At 39.8% G+C, this 19,793-nt stretch overlaps 1 protein-coding gene across 4 annotated transcripts in view; it reads right to left on the bottom strand.

Moving 5' to 3' along the window:
- Window positions 1-19,793, bottom strand: part of CCNYL1 (cyclin Y like 1) — a 42,974-nt gene that overhangs the window by 9,170 nt on the left and 14,011 nt on the right. For 2 of the 4 annotated variants that reach the window (XM_060152206.1, XM_060152208.1), the window contains exons 4-9: window positions 16,483-16,583; window positions 12,675-12,710; window positions 10,434-10,485; window positions 9,355-9,474; window positions 4,969-5,135; window positions 1,540-1,702 (exon numbers count right to left, since the gene is read on the bottom strand). In XM_060152206.1, coding sequence (XP_060008189.1) covers window positions 1,540-1,702; window positions 4,969-5,135; window positions 9,355-9,474; window positions 10,434-10,485; window positions 12,675-12,710; window positions 16,483-16,583 — 639 coding nt within the window. The remainder of the gene's footprint in view (window positions 1-1,539; window positions 1,703-4,968; window positions 5,136-9,354; window positions 9,475-10,433; window positions 10,486-12,674; window positions 12,711-16,482; window positions 16,584-19,793) is intronic. The other 2 variants (XM_060152209.1, XM_060152210.1) reach the window with 2 other exon arrangements.

A 19,793-nucleotide genomic window follows, 5' to 3' on the forward strand; every position in this document is an offset into this window, starting at 1 on the left:
AAAGTCAATCAGGTAGAACATAGGTACAATTAGGGGAAAAAAAAATGTTCGGACCTTAAAAAAACAAAAAAGCATCATTGATAAGGCACACATCTACATTCGTTTAGATAGTTCATAGTTACTGCTACTTTGGATAGCTGATATCTACACTAACTGACAATTCTCTAAGGTGATAACCTTTAAGGGCTATGATTAGATTGCTGGGGCAAGGGATAACTTGCCCTAATAACTTGGAGTTACTTAAAAATTGGGTTCCTAATGATAGGCTCCTAATAGCAATATCATCTGTTACCTACACACTTGATCCTTAAACGTAATGGACATACACTTGGGCAAAATCAGTGTTTACTCAGCTATTCAACTTCTATTCAATTTTCATTAGTTATTACATACTCTAAGAAAATTTTAATGAGGTAGGTATGTGCTGAAGGTAGGAGAGGTCTAATGACTGAAGCGCTGAAAGGTGCTATTTCACTTGCACATAACTTATGGTAGAAAAACATCTTATTCTAAAGTACCACCAAGGTACCACAGAAAGTATCAATTTTAAATGTGTTCATTTCAGTTGTGAATTTTGCTGTATACCCACCAAAAATCATAAGCCATAAATACTACTTTGTTCCATGTACGTTACCATTTACATTAAAAACTCATGTACTTTCTACATCCAGTATCTGAACCCACATTTTACCTTCCAAGTATAGGTCTCTCAGGTTAGCCACCGATGCTTTGTCTAATAAACTCATGGGACTGAACTGTGATACACACACACACACACACACACACACACACACACACACACACACGAACTGCAAGCTGCGTAAAAAACAGTTAAGAGGGACTTCCCTGGTGGCACAGTGGTTAAGAATCTGCCTGCCAATGCGGGGGACGCGGGTTTGTGCCCTGGTCCGGGAAGATCCCACATGCCGAGGAGCAACTAAGCCCGTGCGCCACAACTACTGAGCCTGGGCTGTAGAGCCCGTGCTCTGCAATAAGGGCAGCCACTGCAATGAGAAGCCCGCGCACCGCAATGAAGAGTAGACCCCGCTCGCCGCAGCTAGAGAAAGCCCGCGTGCGGCAGCGAAGACCCAATGCAGCCATAAATAAATAAATTTATTTATTTAAAAAATCAAGACAGTAGAAATAGTCCAAAACATCAATTATATATATAAAAAAAAAGACAGTTAAGAGTGGTAAGTAGATTATGTAGGTACATATGATTAGGGATACAATTTTAAGAAATTATTAATGTATGGTTATATGTTAAGTGTAGAGGTTCAAATGGAAAACCATTAAGAACAGATTAAATATGATTTAAAGTATTCTGAATTATGGTTACAGAAGAGACAATTTTTTTTTATAATGTGAGATCCCTGTATAAACCATAAAAGACACAGGAAATATGATGCCAACGGGTTAATAAGCTCTTCAAACTGTTAACAGCTTTCCATTTTCCTAATCACTGCTTAATATAATTTAGCTACAGATGTGGCTTCGGTGGCTGACAGAAAACCCCAGTTAGTGATTTCACAGCCTTACCTCTAAGTTCTGTGCTCTTTCTTTGCTAAGAGGAGTGAATAGAAAATTCAGGTTGTTGTCATCTGCTAAGGAGCGAAGGTCAAAGTAGTATTTGGCATACACACTGGCGGGAACATTAATATTAAACTGAAGTAGCTCCAGGAAGTGCCTTTCCATCTCATTCCTGGGGGAGGAGAAGACAAAACCAACACAGGACAATTTTAGTCAACTGGGCTATCTTCAAAAATACCATTCTGAGCTACTAGGATGGCTCTAAATACTGTTTTGAAACAAATAATGGCTACCCAGCTGGATTAATACCCTAATGTTCAAACAAGGTACAGCTATTTGTGGTCCTTTCTGCGTCCCAGCACTTTGAGTTTGGGACAAGGGGGAAGAGGTTATGGCCCTCTTATGCACTCATGCTGCTGACTCAGGGGCTCATTCTTCAGAGTTCCATTAGTGCAGCTGTACGATTCATGCTCCACACTCACTCACAAGGCCCCGCTATAGTGATCAGATGAAAGGAATGATGTATGCTGTTTATTAGCTCTGAAGAACTTGCAGACATTTTCACCGGGCTGATGACAGGAAGGGGCTTATTGAAGTAGAGGCGAGCCAACAAAAGGAGTGGGCACATCACCACGGCAACAAATGGATCCATCGGGAGCCACTGCTATTATCTCTGAGGGGGGAAAACTCTTGAGGCAACAAGGATTCATCTCAAGTAAATAAATAAATAAGCTACATTCGATGGGAAAGGGAATCCCCCCCCGCCCCCGCCACAATGCATGGGGCTGTGTCAAAGGACATAATGCAAGTTTCTGTTCACCTTAACCTTACTAGGGTGAGTTGTTGTCACCGTGACAGGACAGGATGCACTTTTTAAGCTTAGGAAGGCAGTAAGATTATGTCTCAGCTAGACTAAACCCACTTTACGATAGGACCTCTGATAGAGCAGTTGTTTTCCCCCGGTGTTAGGAGGGCAGCCCAGGATGTTCAGACCTACCGCCCCCTGCCAGGTGCCAGGACAGACTGCACACGCCCACAGGGAGCGAATTCAATGAAGTGGGAAAGCAGAGTGTTGGGAGCAGGCTTCTGCTATATGACCATATCCAGCCATTTGCTTGCCAAATGTTTAAGTAAATAACTATAAAATTAGAGTAAATCTTACCACTTTTCACAGCAATCACTTTAGAGAGTTGATTATATAAAAATGATAAATACCCAAACAAACATGCGAGTGGATTATTTTACAATACATTTGGTTTCTTGGTTTTAAAGTGTTAATATTTTATCCATTGGATAAATCAACAAATGCTCCATGTTCTCCTGTATGGAGAGCAGAGTATGAGCAGAAATGAGGTTTCTCATTTGTTGAACTTTAAACCTAACTGAACCTACTTCCAAAATTAATTTCCTGTTCATACGGCCAGAAGTCTATAGAAATGTAAATCAGATAATGTTTTGATAATCAGCTAATCAGGACTTAATTTACTACAGGAATAAATGCACTTCACTATCCCTTTTATATTTTCTCCACTAATACATTTTAATTGTGTGGAAATACAGTACTTCATAGGATTAACATGTCTATTAATAGAGCTTTAATCACTGAAGAAAAGCATTATGCCTATAGAATATGCATCTTCTGTGTTTTTTGTTGTTTTTTAAATGGCTAGATGGCTGAAGAGCATACCATTTACAGGCGCAGCAAATTTTCTGAACAGCAGCTGCTCAGTTTAACTTACTCTTTTGAAGGGAAATATATATTTAACAAGACACATAGATGTTAGAAAGTTTTAAAGAAAAGCAGATAGGCAGCAATTTTTCAATTCAGACTCAAAATGAGACCATTACAAATAGCGGTCAACAGCAGAGGGATGAAACAAATGTGTATTAAACACTTTGCTGTAATGCTTTCCGACTTCCAAAGATCATAAACAAAAGCAGCCTATTATAAACATAACTCCTGGTGATTCTCTGTTCTACACAGAAAAGCGTTGTTTAGAAGTAGTTTCTTCATAGCTGGACACTACCGCCAATGCTCCTGGGCTCACATCTATGAACACCCACACATTTCCCTGCATGTTCTCTGATGTTGTACCTGGAACCAGAGCCCCAGTCAGCTCAGTTGCAGACTCTGAGAAAATTTCAGCTGCCATCATGGCAGGGATGGTGTTCACGATTACAAATTTTCCTTCCTTCAAGGGACCAGTTTAAAGACTGATGATAGTGTTGGTCAACGTCACTTTAGTTTCTGCAACTTCCAAAAGTACTTCTATTCATTTCAAATTCATTATCTGCTGTTACACTGTTTGCTAAGATTGCTACCAGCAATATCACCATGACCACCCGGCCTACATTATCACCGAAGTGGACATTTTCACCAAAAGCCACTTTGACAGCTACTGACAGTCACTGATCCCATCTCTTAGTCACAACTTTCCTCGCTTCAGCTGTAAATATGCACTTTGGTAATTCTGAATTATCTAGAGTAAGGGGCAAAGGTAACAAAAACAAACTCTTGCCCCTGCCTGCCATCTTGATCGGCCTCTGCTGTCCAATATAATCAACAGGTGTCCTTTCACATTTCCCTGAATGCCACCCACAAAAACATTTTCACTGTCAAGCGGGCACTTCGAGAGTCTGCTGGAATTACCTCTCTGGCTCATCCTGCTTCCCACCCTTGGGGCCCTTCACCAGAGCCAGATTGGAAGCCTGGTGTTTCATGCCAATGTGAGCGCGCCATCTGTGAGGAGAACCTGCCTAGTTAACTCAAGGCCCCACAAAGTGCTGCTGCTGTGTTTGCTGAGTGCCCTGGGTGAGGCCCCAGTGATGCTTCCCGGCCTACCTGAGAGGCAGGTGTTTCCTAACTCAGCAGACTTTAGGGGAGGAGACAGGAACACAGGGATCTGAAACCTTTATATGTGGCTACCTGTACATCATAGTTTCTGTAACAACAGAATCTCAGATAAAAAGGAGGAAAAGACCAGCAAAAGCAAATACACAATGTGTGACTCAGGTTGAAATTATAACCTGTCAGTAGTCTAGAGGCCCTAAGACCTTAACAGTGGCCACTTGCTTCAAAGACCAGGCATGTGCCCCTTAAAAATGGACTGGACCTGATAGACAGCTTTAAGAAAGCTGTGAAGTTACTTGCTGTACCATGTTGTTCTGGTAGTGAGCTTGTAAAATGTTTGGCAAAAACCACCAGAAAAATAATTTCAATTTATCAAGCAGAATATTACAACAATAACACATCAAGACCTACCAATTAATGAGGGGAAATACCAATTGTTATACTACAGCTAGATAGAAGGAAGGCTGTAATTTTATGTCTATTTCAGCTCTCTGCACAATGTAACATTTCTTAAAATGTAAACTTTATGGGAGCAAATGAGGCATTGGAAAATGGTTACAAAGTTCACCGTAACCTTACAAACTCACATGTCCTCAACTGTAATGTCCTTGAGGATCTGGCAGTAGTCCACATTCCATACAGCCTGATCGTCCCAAACCTTGGAGGCAAGAAGAATGGCTCCCAAAACAATTCTTTTCCAGTTAGTGGGGCAAATGTCGATCTCAGCATAAGTTAAAAGCCTTTCTAAGTAAACCTGCAAAAGTAGAGCACTGATCTTTGATTTTAGTTCAGTTTAAGTGCTGTGATAAGAACTGTTAGGAATGACAGATTTCATCTCTTTTTGACATGCCTTTTATTCCTAGGTTCTGCAAAGACTTTGCTCAGACAAGCCAAGGGCAGAGGCCAGGTCACGGTTATAAGTCAGATGTTTCTGTTAGTCTGATATTTCTACTCTGCCCGTGTGAATTTCCAACCCAATTTTGGTCACAGGAATGAAAGGACATCTCAGCAAAGGGCATTCTAAAGACACGCATTGTATTATTACCTACCCACTTGTAAAAGGCAGCACATACAGCCCAGGGTCGATTTCAACTGTTCAGTAAATGCTTGAGTGCCTACCACGTGCAATGTACCTACCAGACTGGTGGTGGCTGCATGGCGATTTTACATAATGCTTGAGTGTGTAAAATTCTGGTAAGACTGAGCACATCTTTATCTTCTCTTCAGAGTAACCAGTCCTTTTGTGGCATGAACTTGAAGATAAAAACTGGTGGTCAAGAGAGCCTCCCAGTGGCTGCTGTGTGGCACAGCAGGACAGGCAGTACAAAGGGGCTTTACAACTGTGGAGTATTCCCATATTTTAGTGCCTTTTTAAGGAACACACATGCATACAAAGGGTAGTCCTTTTCATATCCCCTATTTTTCACATCTCCATTATCATTTCATTATTCATTTCTGTCTTCCATAATCTGCAGCTTAGTCAATTCTTTGGGTTTTAAGGTGGGAAGAGCTGCCTGTGTCTGTATCCCTGGGGCTCCTCTAAACCTGCTGGTTTGTGAGATGATTTCATGGTTTCTTTTACATGTATCAAATGTCTATCCTACAAAGAACTGGATGGAGTTAACAGCTGAGTAAAGATTATAGAGGTAAGCTGTGATTTGTTGTTACCTCTGCAGAAGAGTATATATGCCATTTGACAAAAAGAAAAATGTCCAGTTTTAAAGAGTATGTTTACTCTCTGAAGGGTTATCAGATTGACAGCTCAGATTCGCCAACGCTCCCCAAACTCTACTGTGTTTTCAAACACGGGTATTGAGATTATATGTTCTTAGTGAAATTCTGCTCCCATTCCCCAGAGAACTCAGCACTCTCTAGTACCCTAAGAACGACTCTCCCTGCAAGCTTCAACTCTCTACTTTGTGGGACTAATCAGAGGCACTGAAACGACACCGGCAATGTCTCAACTTCCTCTCACCTTTATACTGGCAAACTTGGTACACGTGCCGATATTCATTTATCCCACTTGCCCTCCTGTCTCGGAGGAAGCGAGATTTCTTTCTTTTCACTGAAGCTAACTCTTCTCTGAATGAAGTTGATCCCATCTCACTTCCGCAGAACAGTTCGCACAGTTAGTCTCTTTTTGAACAACTTCTCCCTCTCTGTCAGAGGCTTCCTCCAGTGTGAATGCTTACATGTCCCCAGCCTGTCCCCCGCCTGTCCCCCAGACGGCGTCCTCATCTCCCATCCTCTCCTTAACCCACTTCAGTCAGCCTCCTGCCGCTACCACTCTACAGAGGCTACTCTTGCCATGGTCACCGGTGCCTTCACACAAACCACCCAGAGCTCCACTCTCCAGGCCTTCCCTCATACTGAAAGAGCACTGCCACACGCCCAGTCGCTGGGACCAAAAACCTGCACTTGAGTTATCCTGCTCCCATCTGTTAGAACTTCTTGTTATCTCTGCCTTCACTGGTACCCTGACCGCTTTTCTGTCTGTCACTTCTGACTTGTATCGCTGCCACTGCCTAACTTCTCTGCCTCCACTCTGCCTCCCAACAGAGTACAGTCTGTTCTCCCCAAAGCAGCCAGGAGAGCCTCTTAAATTAAGAGTACTTTGTGTGGCTGCTCCAGATCTGCCAGAGGTTTCCCATCAAATACCTTCTTCCCGTGGCCTGCAAGTTACGAGGCCCTGTGCGGTACGGCATTGTCCTTCTGTGACCTCATCACCTATGTTCTTTCCCTCGTTCCTCACTCTGATCACAATGGCCACCTTGCTTTTCCTTGAACACACAGCATGTTCCTGTCTCAGAGCCTTGCCCTCGTCCCCTCTGCCCGTCATGCCAGCGTTCCTGCTCTCCCTCAGTTCAGCCAGGTGCTGGGTTCAAACATCACCTCTTCAGAGAGGCTCTTCCTGATCTTTCTAGGAAGCCCCTCTAATCACTTTATCTCTTTACCTTGCTTTCTCTTCATGGTTTTTACCACTACTTGAAATAGTCATCTTTTAAAAAATACTCATTGGGGCTTCCCTGGTGGCGCAGTTGTTGAGAGTCTGCCTGCCAATGCAGGGGACACGGGTTCGTGCCCCGGTCCGGGAGGATCCCACATGCCACGGAGCGGCTGGGCCCGTGAGCCATGGCCGCTGAGCCTGCGCGTCCGGAGCCTGTGCTCCGCAACGGGAGAGGCCACAACAGTGAGAGGCCCGTGTACTGCCAAAAAAAATAAATAAAAATAAATAAAAATTAAAAATACTCATTAAAAAAAAACATAGTTTGCTATACACCTGAAACTAACACAACACTGTAAATCAATTGTACTCCAATTAAAAAAAAAAAACATTTACGTCTTCCACAGTTGCTCCATAAAGGCAAGAACTTTATTTATCCAACCTATTCTCTCCTCCACCCCCCACATGGAGAAAAGTGACACAGAGTAGGTATTCGGTGGGTATTTATGACACGAGCAACTTCTTGGTAGCATTTAGCGTTTGGACCACATTCTCCTTCTTGAACCTCTCCTGGTGTCTCTTATGATTTTCTGCTGGGTTTCCTACCACTGTAGCGGCTCCTCTGGGGATTTGTCCCTTAAGTGCTGATAGTCCCTACAGATCTATCTTCTACCCACTTTTTTTTTTTTTTTTTTTTTTTTTGCGGTACGCGGGTGTCTCGCTGCCGTGGCCTCTCCCGTTGCAGAGCACAGGCTCCGGATGCGCAGGCTCAGCGGCCATGGCTCACGGGCCCAGCCGCTCCGCGGCATGTGGGATCTTCCTGGACCGGGGCACAAACCCGTGTCCCCCGCATCGGCAGGTGGACTCCCAACCACTGCGCCACCAGGGAAGCCCATCCACTTTTTATTTTACATACTTTCTCTGCATTTGAACAGCTACACTTAATTCCCTCCCTCTAACTCAGATTCATGCTCCAATGCTATATATTCAAATGATTACTAGACACTGCCATTCTGCTGTCTCACAGGTACATCAAGCTTAACTTGGCTACAAAGAAATGCCCCTCTTCCAACCCAAATGCTCTCCTTCCTGCATTTCCTAGCTCTCCACATGCAAGCACCATTCCTGCCTCTCTCAACCATGTGCTAAGCACTCCAAGTGGCCTGTAGCTCCAAGAAAAGGCCTGTGCCTGATCCAGTACCCACTGAGGGGTCTCTTTTCAAAAGGACAAGCCTCCTCTCCTAAATTCTGCCTTGATAGGAGCAGGCAGTGAATGGCCTAAGTATTCCTTCCCCGCAGGCCCTGCAGCTGACTTTCCCCCCTACAGGTTTGCTATAGGGAGGAGTAAAACAATCCCAATTACCTCTCACTTGAATATGATTTATTATTCAAATGATAAAATCTTACCATAGGAATTCAGAATGGATGACAAAAAGGTCCTTACAGCTGTAGCTTAGCAGGCTAACTAGAGTAAAGCCTTTTGAAGCACTACTGGCACCCTAATCCTGGGCAACTTCACATGCAGGCAGTAAGAGGACAGCAGGGATGGTTAACACCATTATCCGAGGAACAGAGAATTGAGGGCAGTAGTTCTCAATCAGGACACACATCAGAACTGCCTAGGCAGTACAGTCTGGGACTCAGCTTCAAACTACAGGGAACCCGTTTCTGCCTGTGGACCAGATAGTTCAGTTATCGCCCCACCCTACCACCACAGCATGCGTCGTCTGTGTGTGCGTGTGTGCACTGCACGTGCATGTGTGTCCTCAGGTGTGGAAGGAGAAGCCAGAAATCTCTCCTGCTGCCTTTAATAGCAATTGTTTTGTGATGAGAAAAGCAATGGCAACATTTAAAATCATAATGATTATTAAAGCTCAAATGTGTATACTTTACTTTCTTTTGATAGGTTTCTCTTAATAAAGTTCTAATGATCATTTCAGGAACCTACTTTCATTTGGGAAAAACAGGACCATACCATGTGTACAAGACAGAAATTTCTACAGACGCTTTATGAAAGAAAAAATCTTACCAAAGTTACTATTGCACATTCAGCAGTTAGTTGTGCGGCACTAAAAAGAGTACGAACAAATCTGTAAATGAATTTGTGTTCAGGATCATGCTTAAAGTATTCCTCTGGAACCTTTTCTCGCTGAAAAGGAGAAAACATGCAATGTAAGTGTCCATTGAAGAAAAATACTTAAAAGTACCCTTAAGATAGCAGTCTTCACACTTGGGCCCACGTGCCCCTTAAAAGAATTTTGATTGGGTGACATGTCTTGTAGCCTTTTAAATATAAACAGTGGGATCCTAAAATACCACAGAGATCCAATACTCACCACCATTCATTAAAGAAAAATACAGGCACAACCTCAGAAAATTTATGTATTTCCACCTTCCTCCCCACAGAATTCTAACCAAATGTAAACTACTGGGTTGGCCAAAAAGTTCAATTGGTTTTAAGTAAAAATAAAAGACACAGTTTTCATTTTCACCAAGAATTTTATTGGACAATATATTCACTAACCGAACAGATTTTTTGGCCAACCCAATATTTTTAGGCTCAAAAGTCTTGCTGATCACCATATGTCACATTTTCTGTCACACATTTCCAGTGTCCTGTAACCATAAGGCTCTAAGAATGTGCTGTCCTATACAGCAGTCACCAGCCACATATGGCCACATAGCACCCAAAGAAGTGAATTTTAAAACTTGGTCATTTTAATTGGTTTAAAATTTAAACAGTTTTCTAATTTTCTTCTTAAAGGTCTTACCATATTAGGTTTATTTACAAATATTTATATTGTTTGATGCTATGGAAAATCATCCTTTCAAAAGATACATTTTCTGTTACTTGGGTATGTTTACTTACCTGCTCACTATTCATACAAAGTGCAACTCGGTTCTTATCCATCAACCCCTTATACAACATGCCTTCGGTAAAATGACTAGACACAACATGGCGGGGGGAAGAAGACTTAAAGGAAGATGAATCTGACTTCGAGCTGGAGGAAGTAATTTTCTTCTAGTAATTAATTTCAAAGCAAATCAGCATGAAATAAACACAACTGTGTAAGAGAAAAGTACAACTTCAATAAAACTGACACTTACTGTGAGTGGATGTGATCTCTCATCAAAAATATCCAAGGATCTATCTGCATCTCTATAAAATAAGAATGTGCATTTAAAAAATTAATTCAGGAGTTACTATCTTAGTAAAATATCTGCTAGGAGTAGAGAGAGGGGTAGAGGAAGCTTAACCTTCAACAAAGCAAACAGTTGTATAAACTCTTCTCCTGGATTCCGCCCTTAGAAAGGTTTCCTAACCTATTTTTACTCAGCACATCAAGTTCCGTGAAATCTTTTCTACAACAACCAGCCAGAGTTGCCTTAATAAGCACTGACCCTCCCTAACAGGCAATGCTAGTAAGCCAATATATTTTCACTCCTCTAACCTCACACTGGAATATGCAAGAACATCTTACAAAGCAGTGGTGGTGGGCAATAAATTCTTCTAACTTCAATGAATGTGAATATGACATTCATGGTTTTTTCCCATTTTTTTTCTCTTTAGTTCTTTATATTCTTATTGTGTATTTCTTCCTGTCTCTTAAATAGTTTGAGTTAAAAATGTAATTGTCTTTTTATTTTAAAAGAAACCAGGCTTTTTATTTAAAATTTCACCACACTAATACATTGTGCTCATTTAAACAGCGGTTCTCTAAATGTGGTCTGCAGGCCTCTGGGATTCTCCCCTATCCCCTCTTCGGGAGGCCCAGAGGTCAAAACTGCTTTTATAAGAATACTAAGACACTACCTGCCCTTCACACTGTGTGACATTTGCTATGGATGTATAAAAGCAAAAGTGGGTAAAACTGCTGGTTTCTGAGCATGAATCAAGGCAGTGGTACCAAACTGAATTAGAAGTCATTCAATTGTTCACTGCCACTTGCAGTTAAAACTCTGCTTTAAGAACATCCTTGATAAAAGAGTAAAAATTAATAGTGTCCTTAAACCTTGGTCCTTCTTTTTAATATTCTGAATAAGTGGGAAGTATGCATTAAGCACTTTTACATACTGAAATATGGCTGTGTTAAGGAAAAGCACTTGTGACTTAGTGGTAAGTCATTTTTTTCATAGAACACCATCTTTATTTGAAACACTTTTTTCATCGAACACCATCGTTATTTGAATGTACAACTGACAGTCATTCTTTCAAATATGAACAAAGTGAGCCTGTCACTTCAAGGAAAATAACTCTAAAGTTACTTGTTGCCAATGATAAAATTCAAGCCATCAAGCTAAGAATATCAGGATTTTTGGAAAACTTGTACCTTCTATTGTGAACTTGACAACTTCTCAATACTTAAAAGACTTTTCTGGTAAGATTGGTGGTGATACTAACAAAAGTGAGTTTTTGACACGGTCTAAAGAAATGTGAACCAATACTTTCCAAATGACCAACGTATAATATTATAAAGTCACGTACAGGTAAAAAGATCTACTCAGTATGCATGACAGATCAATGGGTATTAATTTAACATAGTATTTACTACAAGTTCATTGATATGATTTAGAATTCCATTTTAACTAATTTAAGAAACTAGCACATGCAGACTTTTGGTACAGTATCAAAGAATATACCAAATTATCTGAAGGCTTTAAAAATACACCTTTTTCCAACTATATATCTGCACGTGGCTGGATCTTCTTCATATTGTTTCTTCAAAACAAATGACTGAAGACAGAACAGATATGAGAATCAGCTGTCTTCTATTAAGGAGATACTTTTCTCTCAACATTTTTTGTCGTGGAAAATAGTTATTTTTCATTAAAAAAAATGACTTATGTTAAACATGGGGTTCCCAATCAGGGGTGATTTCGTCCCCCAGGGGACTTCTGGCCATGGCTGGAGACAGTTTTGGTTTTCGTAATGTGGAGGGAAGAAAGTGCTACTGGCAACTAGTGAGCAGAGGCCAAGGGTGCTGCTATATATCCTATAACACACAGGACAACACCCCACAACAAAGCATTATCTAGCTCAAAATTTCCATAGTGCTAAGGAAAACCCTGTTTTAACATACAATGGATTTAATTTTTTAAATTCTCAATTTCAATTTCTAATACAGTAAATTATCAATATAACCCATATAAATAAACACTCTTTGGGATGCTCGGTAACTTAAGAATTAAGAGTCCTAAGATAAAAATGATTCACTTCAATATTGTAACAAAAGCACTCTAATAATGAAAGCTTATGCCAGTAACGCCTATAGTTATTACCTAACACTAAACTTGATACCTTGTAAATTAATTAGCTGGAATAACAAGATAGGTTTTAAAAGAGCTCACCTGTTCTTTATGTGGTAATATATTGCTAAGGTCACACTGTGGAGGGAAAAAAATACATTGTAATAACTGATTTTTATCATATCAGGCCTGAAGACATTTTTAAAAAGGGGTTAGCAAGGAGGGAAGACCTTCCAGAGGCCCAGTGGCCCTGAAATCCTCTAATTCAGAACAGTACCACATGGGTGCTTTCCCCCTTGTTTTAGGTTCTTCGGCTTTTAGCAAAATTAGGAGACCCAAAATGCTAGATATGCTGTTAGAAGGCATGTTTTGGTTGATTATTATAATATATAAATTATTACATATTTCCCCTGTCATTTGTCCTTCTACCCACAAAACCTTCTGTCATGTACAAGTTATATCTATCTAGACACATGCTTAAATTTAAGCCATATAGTAGTTTGTATGTGTGTGTGTGTGTGTGTGTGTGTGTCGTTTTTTTGGTTAGCCCCTGCATTTCAGCTGATTTAGTTCGCTATCCACCTACCCATCCGTTTTCCATTATTTCCCTAAAAGTAAATAATAAATATACCAAAATGAGTTAAAATCACTTTTACATAATTATTAGAAAATTTAATAGCAAAATTTTATAGCCACAAAACTGATGATAGGTCTAGCTATCCTGAAATAAGCAGTGCTAATAATACAGCATAATACTGCACAGTATACTATTAAAGACAGGTATTTCCAAATTATTTTAAATAAACTATTAACGAACAGATAGATACAATTCCTTAGGTACTCTTTTTTTTTTTTTTTTTTCTTTTTTTGCCAGTACGTGGGCCTCTCACTGTTGTGGCCTCTCCCATTGCGGACCACAGGCTCCAGACGCACAGGCTCAGTGGCCACGGCTCACGGGCCCAGCCGCTCCGCGGCATGTGGGATCTTCCCAGACCGGGGCACGAACCCGTGTCCCCTGCATCGGCAGGTGGACTCTCAACCACTGTGCCACCAGGGAAGCCCCTTAAGTACTCTTTTTTAAGTTACTATATTCCTAAGTTATTCACAGATGTTGTATATTAGGCAACAAAGGGGTTCTCTGGTTAAGTTCTATGCTCCCCTTTGTTCTCAGTGTCTAAAATGAAACTCAAAATAACTGAGGGAAGGCAAATCTGAATTTTATAATAGGTCTATAGAATCTTAGCACTTGTATTAAGGCCTGTAACACTGTTAGCATCAAAGATGGATACTTCTATAGTGCTTCAAAGTTTCATCTTCAAATTGATTTTAAAATCACAGAATTAGAAGTTTTATGATGGAAAGGACCACTGAACCGTAGATGACATTTAATTAAACAACCCATTTTACAGATAAGGGAACCAAGGCTTAAAACTGACTTACCCAAGGTCCCACTAATTATCAGAAGCAGTTCTCTTTCTCCTGCCCTCTAACCAAATAGTGGCTCCCAAGCTCAGCTGCACACTGGGCTCATCTGAGAAGCTTTAAAAACTGCCTGGCTTCTGCTTCAAGATGTTCTGATTTAACCAGCACTGGGTATGACCTGGGCATCAGGATTGTTTTTAAAGATCCCCAGATGACTGCAGTGTGCAGCAAAGTTTAGGAATGAATGAGTTAGGGTTAAGATCAGAGAACCACTCGGGATGCTTTGGTCCATGTGCTCATGCTTCACATCATTCCCCATCCTGTCAAAAGGTGTGTGTGCATGGGTGAGAGAGAGACAGACAGACAGACAGGCAGACACTGTGTCTTGGAGGCAGGGGCAGGCGGGTGGACTTTGTGCATCCTGAAACATATATCTTGAAAAGTTGCATAAGTGATTCTAATAAGGCTCACCTACCCCACTGAGAACAACTACCCCACTGAAAACTAACCCCATGATAAACATTTTCAAAATCATTCCTAAAAGCCAACTGGCCCTATTTATTTTCTCAGTAAACCTTTATTTCACCAATAATATATGTGATGAATGATCATTTTTAAAACTTAATGAGAGCAAATTAAAATTTACTATACTTCCAAAAAGTAGAATAGGTTGGAAAAAAAAAGGATGAAACCTACTTGTCTGAGCAAGGTTAATCTTTTTTTTTTTTAATTTTATTTAATTTTATTTATTTTTGGCTGCGTGGGATCTTTGTTGCTGCACGCAGGCTTTCTCTAGTTGCCGCGAGCGGGTGCTGCTCTTCATCGCGCTGCATGGGCTTCTCATTGTGGTGGCTTCTCTTGTTGCGGAGCATGGGCTCTAGGCGCATGGGCTTCAGTAGTTGTGGTTCGCAGGCTCAGTAGTTGTGGCTCGCGGGCTCTATGGCGCAGGCTCAGTAGTTGTGGCGCACGGGTTTAATTGCTCTGCGGCATGTGGGATCTTCCCAGACCAGGGCTCGAACCCGTGTCCCCCGCGTTGGCAGGTGGATTCTTAGCCACCACACCACCCGGGAAGTCCCTGAGCAAGGTTAATCTTCAAAGTACTTTTGAATTATATACTGGACATCAGACTCTTTCGAATTCAAAAGAAGCCGTGACTCTAGCCAAAGTAGAGTGGTTTTTGTACCCACAGATTCAGTGTCTTGGCTGAATAAAAACATTCAGTGATTATGTGATAAGTGCCCAAACTCAGGACTTTAGAGAGAGATGGGGCTCAGTTTTTGCTGAAACATGATTTGACTGCAACTATTATTGTAAGCAAGAGAGGAAAGTTACATTATTATGACTGTGAACCTGCTGTCTTTAATTAAAGTAGAAGTTACTGATAATTTAAATAGCTAAAAAAAAGCTGGCACATTAAAAACCAATTAAAATATAATTAGCATATGAACTTAAGACGAAAAATAAAATTAAGGATAAGGATATTAATATTTTCAAATAGCATTTCCCAAACTGTGTCCTGGAAAATCAACGTTCATATCCTAAGGATATGTTAATGTTTCGTGGACAACCGCGAGGGAGGAGGCAAGAAGCGCTGCATCCCGTTTGGCTTTTTTCTCTTAAATAAACTTGAAAGGTTCATCATTAGGGTGTTTTGAAAGTGCGTCTCCAATTGTGGACTATGAAGTGCTCCCAGAAATTAAGGAATAGTTTTCGTCATCATGACACTGTTCGTGTCTTCTTAAGTATAAGCCTGACCACAGCCATGTTTCTGAAACCTCATCTCTTTTATTGTTCTCTGCTGTGATTGATACAGTTGTGTGTTGGAGATATATTTATATATATAAACAAAAATTAAATCTATCTATTAAGTTAAAACCTCAGTTGAACAAATTTCATCTACAAAGAAATTAAGCTTGAGTGTGTATTTCTTAAGACTGGTTTGATATATTTTCCCCCTCTTTGGGGGACAGGAAGAAGTAAAATTTCATACAGAAATAGTGCAGGAAAAAAAATGCACAGTGGGATAAATCTGACAAAATCCAATTAAATTTAAATGCAGATTCACTTTGGTGCCAGTAGGGGACAATCTGTTCCTTCTTCTAAGAGTAGCTTCCAAAGTAGTATACGTTGTTTTAGGACTACAGCTCATAAAGAAATAACTTTTTCTAGAAATAGCCAATAAAAAGTACCTCTCTTTCTCATTATGTTCAACAACGTCTTAACAACAGAAATGCGTCATATAAAGATTTATACTTTTTCTGGGATTTCTTATTTGCTAACTGGCTTTCCCTTCTATCATGCACTCTAAGATTACAATGGAAACTGAAAATTCATATTTAGGTCCTTGAAATCAATATATAGTTGACACCAGTTTTTTAACCTGATCACTGAAAAGGACAATTCAAATGAATGAAATTATGTATGGCTAGGATGCTTTTAGCGATAAGGGGGTCTGTCACTCAGCCCTTGGCAACCTAGTTGTACTCACCATTTTATTGTGGTTCTAAGATTAGGCTGGCTGACTGTGCTGTCATCTAGAAATATTGTTGAGCATGAGCTATACTTTTTAGTAAGCTGCCCTGGAGATACCTGAAGGGGAAGGGAAATAGAAGAAAATGTCACAGTAAGTTAAACCTATAAAAGTGTGTTTTTTTCCTTGGTTAAAATGTCAAACGATAAAGCATTAAGATTTTTCTTACACTCCATGAACTCCCTGAGTGTGATATCATGTGCAGCTCTATGGGAAACCTCTACACTCTGACTTCCACAGACGAGCTTTGAGAAATGAGTTATAAAATGCTGCCTTGATATAGTACCTATAATCAAACCTGGCAAGCACCTATTATAAATTACCTTTTATAATAATGTAAAAAGTTTAGAATAAGATTTCAGGGTTTTTTCCTTAAGCAATGAAATGCAGCTGAGATTTCCTATTTCTATTCATTTACTACAATAAAACGTAATGCTTTATATAATACCGACATAGGAGTATTTCACTGCAGTAAATGAACACCAGTAATAAATGTATTACTTCAGGAGACAGTGTGACGAAACAAACGTTTTCGAATCAGAGGCTGGGCATGCCAGAGCTGCTCTATCACTAAAAAGCTGGGGGCCGTAAGTCTCTCTGGGCCTCAATTCCCTTATCGGGAGGACAAAAAGGTATTGCTTAAAGATTCTCTCGCATCCAAAAAAACGGATAAAACAACTCGGAGAATTTAACTTCTCACTTCATGTTTAAGTAAGACTGCCATTACATTACTCAAGTGAGAACCTCAGAGAATACTTTCCATTCATTTCAAAATTGTACTAATTCTGTTCTATGTGTTATCTGACACTCCTGCCTCACCCAGGCTGCTCTCTGCCTGCAATGCCTTTTTCTTCCTCCTGTCCCAGCAAGCTTGACCCCATCTTCCTCTAGGATCCCTTTGCCAGCAGGCATACCACAAAACTTCTCACTTTCTGCACACTCACACATCTAATTTACCAACTGTTCCATGGTCTCAGCTGCTTGCATAGTACTACTCTCTTAAGTAAACAAGCTTCTCCAGGTTAGGAAGATTCTTCTCCTACCTCCAGCTACTGAGCACAGAATCTGGAACAAATTAGGATTCAACAAGGGTTTGAGAAATTATTTAAGATCAGTTACAACTAGAAGGTAAATCTTACTAAAGATACAAATTCGTGAGAGTTTATCTACAGTGGTATTGGATAGGTGACAAAGAATTTTTTGAGACCCTCTAGAGAATGAACTATCTTTAAAACACTTTAGAAGTATCCATTTATTTGTGAAGAGCCCATGAACACGGCAACAGTCAAATACTAAAATGGCCTAAACTACGTTAGGACAATTCTCTTCCTTAAAGTAAGGCCAATAACCAAATCCCAATCACTGAAAGCAACTGGAAGGAATAGTAGCATCCTTTAATACCACAGAATACAAACGATTTTAAAGCTGGGTTTTGTTTTCGGTTTTCGTTTGTTTACTAATTCAGATGAGCCTTCCTTCCTCCTACTAATATAAAACAGTCTTCACCATGCTGTCACACTCTCCCATCGGCGTCCTCCACGAATACATGAAAGGTGAGGCAGGGAGAAAATCTAGTTGATGCTTTTTAAAATACAGAGCATTTAAATAAAAATTGCCAGTATCCAATCATCAGAAATACCCAAATGGTATATAAAACACCATTCTGCTTGCTTCAGATGCTTTATGCAAAGCCACTTACTCCTTATTAACAAAAAGTTCTAGATGTAACATATTTGAAAAGTACCACTATTTGGAAGACTAATTTCTCCTTCAAGCTAGAAATGTTTTAAACTAAAACTCTGATATGGCCCTTAAGTTATTTGGTTAATGTGTAATTTTAGAATCTCAATAAACAGATACAGCATGAAAAATGAAAATTCACTCATTCAAATACTTTGATTCTAAACGAAGCAGGTTATCTTTTAAGGTCACTACTATTAGGGTATAATATGACATACACTACACGTAATAAAAGTCAATTCTGACCAAAAATCTATATATATGAGGGGAGTAAAAATAGTAAGGAAATGTACCAAAATATAGACTAGTTGGTAGAGCTCCGGGTGCTATTTATCCTGTTTTCCTCTATTAAAAATTTTTTTTTCTATTATGAAAGTATATCGATTTGTCTTTGGAAATATTAGTGCTAAAACATTTAAAATTTTTAATTAGATGTGGTCTATAGTCCTATGGGGACTCATTTAATGTATCAGCAACTTACAGTCTACTGGCTCGATCCTACAAAAGAAACACTTCCACAGGCCTACTCCTGAAACTATTCAAACTTTCCAGCATCTAGTATTCACTAAAGGATGGCGGAATTGAAGTCTCTGAGCAAAGCCTAGATATATTAGCTGCCAGCAGATTACTTCCCTCTCACCTTGCTTGAAAATTTGAGATAACTGTCCTTTATGATCAAGGCCTTACCACTGCTGGCTCACAACCTCAATAAACCACACTGGCAAACCTAAGGCTATAAGATGCAAATACAAGAAAAGTCAAGTAGCAAAAAACACTACTGACAGTTTAATGTTCATAGGTATTATTTCAATTGGTCACTGAATAAGAGTATTTATCTTCATTCAGCACTAAGGACAGAACAGATGGACTTTTACAATCTTTACAAGGGGAAAGGTTGCTTAGTAGACTTCAGGTTTAGTGGTGAAGACTAGAAAATAATCATACCTAGGAGGCTAGTAACAACCCCCAAAACTTATCATTGTTGAAATCCTGCCCCCACCCAATGAATCTTCCCATTGTGCCTACTGCCTCTGATTTTAACCCATTAAAAGAATAAAGCTGAAGTTCACTTTTTTCCTCCCCCTTTTCACAAGTTTTGGATATGTTTATTAAGAATCAATGACTTTAACTGAAAAATTTGTAATACTCCATCTATGTTGCACATTAATGGACAATATGGTAGGGTGAGTGGTTTGAACAGAATTCATACTCAAGGCCTTAGTAGAAAAGTATAATATTCTAATTATAGGTATAATCAAAAATATTGTCTGAATTAATATCGTTAATTATATTGAATTAAAACTTCAAACTTAGAACCTATATTCAAAGAATAAATCTAAGTTTGAGTAGACTGACCACAAATCTATTTCCTCTCCCCCTTCTTTCAGAGATATCATCTCATTAGAATTAAAGGCATTTTTTAAAAAGGCTATACATAAGACAGGATAAACAGCGGATGATTTTTAATGTTTGAAAGGTGAAAAGACTAGATAAAGGAGTGGTAACTGACATGGCAGAACAGAGGAAGC

The sequence above is a fragment of the Lagenorhynchus albirostris genome, chromosome 6, assembly GCF_949774975.1.
Source record: "Lagenorhynchus albirostris chromosome 6, mLagAlb1.1, whole genome shotgun sequence".
NCBI lineage: Eukaryota > Metazoa > Chordata > Mammalia > Artiodactyla > Delphinidae > Lagenorhynchus > Lagenorhynchus albirostris.